Genomic DNA, 7,742 nt, shown 5'->3' with positions numbered 1-7,742 from the left:
TTTTTAGTATTTATATTGTTAATATTGAATGCGACAAAAATTTAATACTTTGCATACACATGTTTGATAATCTATTTTATTTTAAATGTCATGGTTCATCAATCACCATTTTTTTAAATAGTTGAAATGAGAAAAAATAATGGTAAATTTTTAAGGTTAAAATTGTAATTTCACAAAAAAAAACATAAGAAAAGGTAGTGGTACATTTTGTAAATAATAGAAAACCAAGGGTGTTATGGGAAACTCACATATTCTCCTTGTGGTTCTTTTTATGGCGGACTTCACCGCACCTGCTGCGCTTTTCTCACAGAGTGATTACGAGAGAAATTTGCAGAGCCAAAGTGAAAGAAGAAAGAAGAAAGAAGAAAGAAGAAGAAAACAAACACAATTCCAAATCCAAGACAAACCCATTCTCATCTTATCTAACTCCAACAAAATCAACACTCACTCACTTTCCCAAACCGCCCACTTCTTCTTTTTCATCTCAACTTCTCTGTTTCTCTCTGAGTTTCATTCCCACTCCTTGTTTTTTCCATCTTTGAGCTCAGAAATGGAGCAGATCATGGCGGTTTACAAGATTCAGGCCTGTGGAATAGTGTAGGTGCTTTCAGGAGAAAGCAGTTTTCCCCGTTCCTGCTCTGTTGCATCCCACTAAACTTTTTCGTCTTCTTTTCAAGCTTTCGGCTCGCCGGAGCATGGCTTGCCGGAGAAGAATTGTGGGAAATCTTGACCCAGAAAGGAAAAGGAGCGGTGGTTTGAGAACGAAGCAGGCGGGGAGAGGATCGTGCCGTGGAAGTTAGAAATTAGGATGGGGAAATCGGAAATAGCTTGGGAAATGTACGGTCTCTCCAGCGCTTGAGCATTTTTAACTTCTTCTTCTCTACTGTTTCGTGCATGTTTTGATAATTTTTCCAAGTTTTGAGAAAAACAAACAAAAATTGGATTCGAACTCTGTTTCGGTTGCTATGGGGTTTTTACTTAAAGAGATGCTCAAGGCTCTTTGCGGTTCGAGTCAGTGGTCTTATGCTGTGTTCTGGAAGATCGGTTGCCAAAATACCAAGTAAGATTTATTCTCCAAAACCCCATGAAATCCCATCTTTCTGATTTTTCTTTGGAGCATTGGAATATACCTTAAAGAATGATGGGATCTGGGTTTCATTCCAGCGTTGTTTGTTTAGTTCAATCTAAAAGGAAAAGAAAAGAAAATAAAGGGTAAAAAAGTACTCGAGAGAGTACTGTGTTTGGATCCTTTAAAGTGGGAAGGTCATTAATTAGTTTTGGATTTATGTTTATCCACAGCTTGTGCTTGTTGAAGTAGAAAGGATATTAAGTAGCTAAGATCCACATGATTGGTTGAAACAAAATTGTTTGATATGTGGCCTTGTTCGACTGTCACTAACTGCAACATCATTTTCTCTTTATTGACAACCTTTTACTTGCATCTTTATCCCTTTTTTAGCAGATGTTTTGGATGGATTCTGAAGAATCTTTAGGGAAGTAGATTTTTCAATTTTTCTCATTTTCTGTTTGTTTTTGGGCGGTTTTCTTTGGAGATTAGTGGCCTTTGGCTTTAGCTTCCTTGTTTGTTTTTCTTTTTCTATTTTTGCTTTGTGGAGTGAGCTTTTGCTTTTTTTGGCCAACGGGTCTTTGAGTAATATGCTGATGACTTGCTTTCACAGCATTCATATTTGGCTGACAGAATAGAGTTAAAAGTTGATGTTTTCAGATCCCTTTGACTAATTTGTTTTCTTTTGGGAAATGGAAAATTTTCTGAACTTGCTTGCTTGCCTAACCATATTATTGAAGCTGGATTTTTGATTTCCTAATTACTTGGCAATATATAGGGTTTCATTTTCTTTAAATTTTTAATTTCTACTTTTTATACCTTTCTCAAATTTCGCTCAAATGAGGAAAACATTATACTGTTTCTTCACTATTGGGATTTCTAGTTTAATGTTGTGTTGTTATCTTTGAAAATGAAAGTGAGACATTTTGAACTTGCAGGCTCCTGATTTGGGAAGAATGCCATTACCAACCCTTACCCAGCTTTGACTCTTCTGGAAGTGAGAGTTCCAAATTTCCCCTCGGGGAGTTGGAAGGATGTTGGGGGTATTCCCAAAGTTCCTCCTCGCTACAGTCAAATCATGGAGAGGATAAATTATATTCTCTAATTCACAAAATGAATTTAAATAAACATGTTAGTCTAGTAGGTGAAGGGTAAGCAGCTTCTAGATCTCAACTATTCTCTGTTGCTCCTTTTCAGTACTTATTTTAACTGAATATGCCAAGAACATTTGACATTTTCAGGATTGTCGGGCGAGCTGCATTTATTGGAAACCATTTATGGATTCTGTCAAGCAATTACACCAGAGATGCTTATCCACCAGAGGTATGCTTCAAAAGTTTTGCTGCATTGCTTGGTGCTCATAAACTCATTGGAATCATGAGTACTCCCAGTAATAGTGAATAAAATATTGTTAGAGCAATTTGAAAAACTATGGTACTATTGAAATAAAATTCTAAGTTATTTTACTTTTTAACGGTTCCATCCTTTGGAAACCTACGTTCTTTTCATGAACTCATTCTTTGATCATTTTTCTCACACCTTAAATTTACATCGTTGATGGGAAAGTTCATAGGGAACATAGACGAAGATTTTTGCATTGATCATCAGTTCTTTTGTATGTGCTTTCAGGTTCTCAGTGAGTTGCATCAACAGTTTTTAGCTGGAATGCAGGTTTGACAGATTTTTCTATATCTATTCCCTCTAAACAAATTGTTTCCTCTAGCATTTCTTGAACACCTTTTGTATCTGATTTGCAGACTGTCGCTGTCATCCCAGTTCTTCCTCATGGAGTTGTACAGCTGGGCTCATCCTTTTCTGTGAGTACCCTTGCTAGTCTGCATGTTACTCCATTGAAGCTTTAGTTATCCTGTGAACATGCTAGTTATTGACTCTCAGTTGCTGCCAACATATCAATTAAAGATAATTTAGGCAATAACTACAGTACAATCTTTAATGTATTGGAAGTCCTTTGGCTCTTTTTCTATACAGTTCTTTTTATTTAGTTTGTTATGTATTTTTGTTTTTGGTAGTTAAGTGAATTCTGAAACGCCACTGTTCCAGTTCTTTTCAACCAATAAAGTTGTATATCTCCTTGCAAGTGGCAATGGTCAACTATCTTTATATCTTTACAAGGGTGTCAATGGTTTCTAATAGTCTGAAATTTATAGTAGTCTTTTGATTGCATCTAGTAATAGCTTAACATCATGATAATTTCAAGTTCTCTTAATGATGTTCTCTAATTGCTGCTTCAGATTATGGAGAACATGATGTTTGTAAACCACGTGAAGAGTTTGATACTACATTTAGGGTCTGTACCTGGTGCTCTTCTTTCTGAGACTTATGATGGAAAAGACCCAGTTGGGAACTTTGATGTGCCTGTGACTTTAGGAATGACTGGACTTACAGATCCTCCTCAAAATTGCAATTTGATGAAGCCTTTATTGATGGTTGATAATTGCAACCCACAAGACAACTCATTGCTAGCTTCTAGGTCCAGTCAGCCTTCTGGTTTGCTGTTACAAGAGAGTCGGCCTAACAATCATCTTGCTGCTTCTTCAATGTCACAAAATGCTCACTTGACCCAAGGTTTGGCAATACCTCATCAAAATCTGGGTCTATCAAAAGCTGCTCAAGCGATGAAGTCGAATATCCCTTCAAGAAACAATTCTGAATATGGATGTGTCAGAGCTGAAGTCATTCTTCCAAGTCCTGAGGCACGGTTTCACCAGCAGGCTTCTTCAAGTTCATTTTACAACTCTCAATCTGCCGTTGCACCAACTACTGAGCATGGCAGCCTGAAATTAGCTGGACATCAGAATCTTTCAGCTGTGAGCCTACAACAGGACGTTTATAACTGTTTAAATTCATCAAATAGTTATAACCTGTCTCAACTGGTAACACATGGTGGTGGAACAATTGATAATGAAAATAGTTCTGTGACCACCAATCATCCATTATTTGAAAGCAGGCAGTCCAAGGAAAAGAAAAATATTGGTTCGAAGCGATTTTCTGTTTCAGTTCCAGTCTCCGTTTCTAATGACAGTGCGGCAACTCACAAAAGTGTTAATGGGGGTGAGCTGGGTGGAATAGATGTGCAAAATGCTCTCAAGTGCAAGGCCGAGGAGGTTTCTTTATTTGGTGGGGTAGAGAATTCTAGTGGTAAAGCAATTTTGGAAGCTATGAAGAGTTCTCAATCTCAATCGAAACTAGCTCCATCAGCAGATAATGATTTGTTTGAAGCTCTTAATACTACGTGGACTCAACTGGAAAGTACCATGTCCTTGAATGATTACATGTCTGGTCTTTCTAATGATTACCCAAACCATTTTAGTGGATTTGAGAGCCCAATACTCCCGCATATTAAAAATGAACAAAATTGTGCTCTGTCCTCTTTTGGTGATGACTTGTTTGACATTCTTGGTTTGGAATATAAGAATAAACTACTCACTGGCAAATGGAATAGTTTATCTGAAAGTATGCATAATGAAGACCAGCAGAAATCTGAATCTCAGATAATGAATGTGCTTGAGGCTGGCTTGACCTCAAATAACTCTTCTACGTGTAGAAAGATGCCCGAATCGGGAAGCAATTCTATGACAGCCTCTGACCAACTTTTAGATGCTGTAGTCTCCAGAGGTCACTCTGCCATCAAGCAGAGTTCGGATGATAGCACGTCTTGTAGGACAACATTGACCAAAATCAGTAGCTCTTCTGGTCCAAGTAGCTTCATATATGGACAGCCAAGTGCATCCAATCACGTGCAGAGGGGAGTTTTTGGGATCCCCAAGTCTCTGGGTGAAGTAGGGACCTTAGATAGTAGTTCTTTCAGATCTGGTTGTAGACAAAATGATATGTCAAATTGTTCTCAAGGTTCTTCAGTATATGGATCTCAAATCAGTTCATGGGTTGAGCAGGGAGATAATTTGAAGCGTGAAAGTAGTGTGTCCACAGCCTATTCTAAAAGGCCCGATGAAGTGAATAAATCAAGTCGCAAAAGGCTTAAACCTGGAGAGAACCCTAGACCGAGGCCCAAAGATCGCCAGATGATACAAGATCGCGTAAAGGAGTTGCGAGAGATTGTGCCAAATGGAGCAAAAGTAATTACTTTTTCTAATTTAAGTCTGACTTTCCTCCATTTGATTTGCATCTGTGATTCTAGTGAACTGACTATTTTTGGTGTTAATTTCTTAACAGTGTAGCATAGATGCTTTATTTGAGAAAACTATCAAGCATATGCTTTTCTTGCAAAGCGTCACAAAGCATGCAGACAAGTTAAAACAGACTGGGGAGTCTAAGGTATAGGGATTATTAACTGTCATATTGATCTTCCTATACTATTTTTCGGTTGTCTATGGATTTTTTTCCACTGCCTAGATACCTAGAGTGTTCTGACATTGCTTTAGTGAAGTGGTGAGAGCTTGTAATCATGGTTAGTTAAATATATCATTCATTCCATTTTATAAAATTTGAAGAGATCTGAGAGCTTTGTTTCCTTGGTTCATTGCAGATCATCAGTAAAGAAGGTGGACTCTTTCTAAAAGACAACTTTGAGGGTGGGGCAACCTGGGCATTTGAGGTTGGTTCACAAACTATGGTCTGCCCTATCATAGTCGAAGATTTGAATCCACCACGTCAGATGCTTGTCGAGGTAGGCCTTCCATTTCAACCATCTTCAATATTGAAGCTCCCCTCCAGTTTTATATAATATTTATATTAGTTTGTTATTCCATTTTTACGCAGTTATTGACATTTAACAATTTTGAAGTAAATTTGAACTCTATTTTTTTAGAATTTGACATTTTTGTCCCTTTTGTGGCAGATGCTTTGTGAAGAGAGGGGCTTCTTTTTGGAAATAGCTGATTTGATCCGTGGAATGGGCTTGACTATATTGAAAGGAGTGATGGAGGCACGAGACAACAAGATATGGGCGCGATTTGCCGTTGAGGTGAGTAACGAGCATGATCTTGTTATTGTAAGTAGTCAGCTCTCTAGTGGTAATTTGCCCCCAACTCTGTTGTTGCAGGAGGGATTTTACATGATGTCTTTTTATGTAGGGTGATTTTAAGACAAGATCTATCTATTTCGGTTTTACTTAAAGTAGAAGATGAAGAGAGAGAACCTTGTACATAAACAGCATTCCATATTTGGTTCTTAGTTTATATATGTTACTGAACCAATTTTTGCTTTACATACAGGCTAACAGGGATGTAACTCGTATGGAAATATTCATGTCGCTTGTTCACCTGTTGGAGCAGACGCTGAAAGGCAACAACACGTCAATGACAAATGCCATAGATAACAGCCATATGATTCACAACTCCTTCCCTCAGTCGACCCCGATATCTGCAACCGGCAGGCCTGGTAGCTTGCATTGAGCAGCTGCCTGCTCTACAAATTTTCATGGGGTGTTGAGAGCGAGCCTTTATATCGCTTGCTATGACTAACATGTTTCCAGTCCCAAGGTCTGTGGTTGTTCTAACTTTTTGGCCGATTTCTTTCTCAAAAGTTTTTAAAATCAAAACTGAACTCAGTATTAGAGGGGAAGATTTGTTTAGTTTATTTTAGGTGTGTTATTTCTCTATGAATGTATAATTGTTTTGATCATATTGAGGGAGCTGCTGTCCTCAATCACAAAACCATTTAGGGTATTAGGTTTTTATACCTTTATCTACATGAAATGGTAACTGTAAAAGGTCATAAATTATGTGATATGCAATGTTGGGTTAAGTTATGTACCAAACAAGTGTGATGCTTAGAACAAATTCATAGTCCAAGTTTATTCAAAATGCTTACCCAATGAAATTGTGAAGTGTAACGTCACCTGTGCAAAAACTTACCATTTATTTTGTTTAATCTTCATACCATTTTGAATGTGAAGGGCGAATCGGATGAAAAATTTGTTATAGCCTAGCTACTAACCCGTACACATGACCGTGTATGCTGGACCTCTTTGAATTATTATTTTTTTTTTTTATCAAAACTTTGCTTTACATTGTTTCATAGTTTGTCTCCTTGGAAGAAGTGTTTGTCACATACTGTTATCTTTAAATCAACTTTTCTTGGTGATGGTAGAACAAATTTCATTGGTAGCAGGGGAGGAATAACTTTTCTACTTAATCACAATTTGCTCCACTATCAATAGGCTGTAGCTAACTCCAAAGATAATGTTGGTTTTCCCGGAACAAGCTTGGCAACAACAGATACGTTTTGCATGATTCAATAAAGAAGTTTCCTATTCCATAAAAGAATCCTCTTCCCAAATAATTGTCAGGGTCTGAAACATCAACAACCAAAGAAAGTATAACAAGAAACGACAGAAATTTCTCATTGTGTTAACTACGTAATGACCAAATAGTGTAGTAGTGGTAGCACGATATGAATTCACAAGGAATCAACGTCTTTCTCTAATAAACTGTTTAAATATGAAATGAACGAGGGTAAAGAAAAGGAGTTGTCATGCCTAGCTTGGTTTGAATTGGAATTCCCCTCTATACTTCACTTGATCATAAAATTCTCTTTACTTGGTTTCATTTATTTGTTTGCATGCACTAACCTAATTAATTAGAAAAGCTAATTTACAAACATAATGATCTAATTAGACTGAGATGAGTGCATGTAAAACATATAAAGAAAAAGTTAACTTGAACATCAAAGAGGAAAAACTATGATTAAATAT

At 37.2% G+C, this 7,742-nt stretch overlaps 1 protein-coding gene across 2 annotated transcripts; it reads left to right on the top strand.

Annotated features, from left to right (window-relative positions):
* The first annotated feature begins 305 nt into the window (after window positions 1-305).
* On the top strand, window positions 306-6,898 carry LOC103491943 (transcription factor LHW). Of its 2 annotated transcripts, XM_008452070.3 has the most exons (10): window positions 306-1,060; window positions 2,005-2,217; window positions 2,308-2,389; window positions 2,696-2,737; window positions 2,824-2,883; window positions 3,319-5,163; window positions 5,261-5,362; window positions 5,574-5,714; window positions 5,886-6,011; window positions 6,262-6,898. In XM_008452070.3, the coding sequence occupies exons 1-10, from the start codon at window positions 966-968 to the stop codon at window positions 6,439-6,441; spliced, it is 2,886 nt and encodes a 961-aa protein (XP_008450292.1). In that variant the 5' UTR covers window positions 306-965; the 3' UTR covers window positions 6,442-6,898. The 2 variants fall into 2 exon arrangements, 1 of the variants encoding a protein (XP_008450292.1); XR_007819096.1 differs by lacking the exons at window positions 5,886-6,011; window positions 6,262-6,898 and having other exon boundaries at window positions 5,261-5,495.
* Window positions 6,899-7,742: the final 844 nt, after the last annotated feature.

The sequence above is a fragment of the Cucumis melo genome, chromosome 2, assembly GCF_025177605.1.
Source record: "Cucumis melo cultivar AY chromosome 2, USDA_Cmelo_AY_1.0, whole genome shotgun sequence".
Classification (NCBI taxonomy): domain Eukaryota; kingdom Viridiplantae; phylum Streptophyta; class Magnoliopsida; order Cucurbitales; family Cucurbitaceae; genus Cucumis; species Cucumis melo.
Note: the sequence above shows the minus strand (reverse complement) of the source record. Positions and strands in the feature narration are given on the sequence as shown.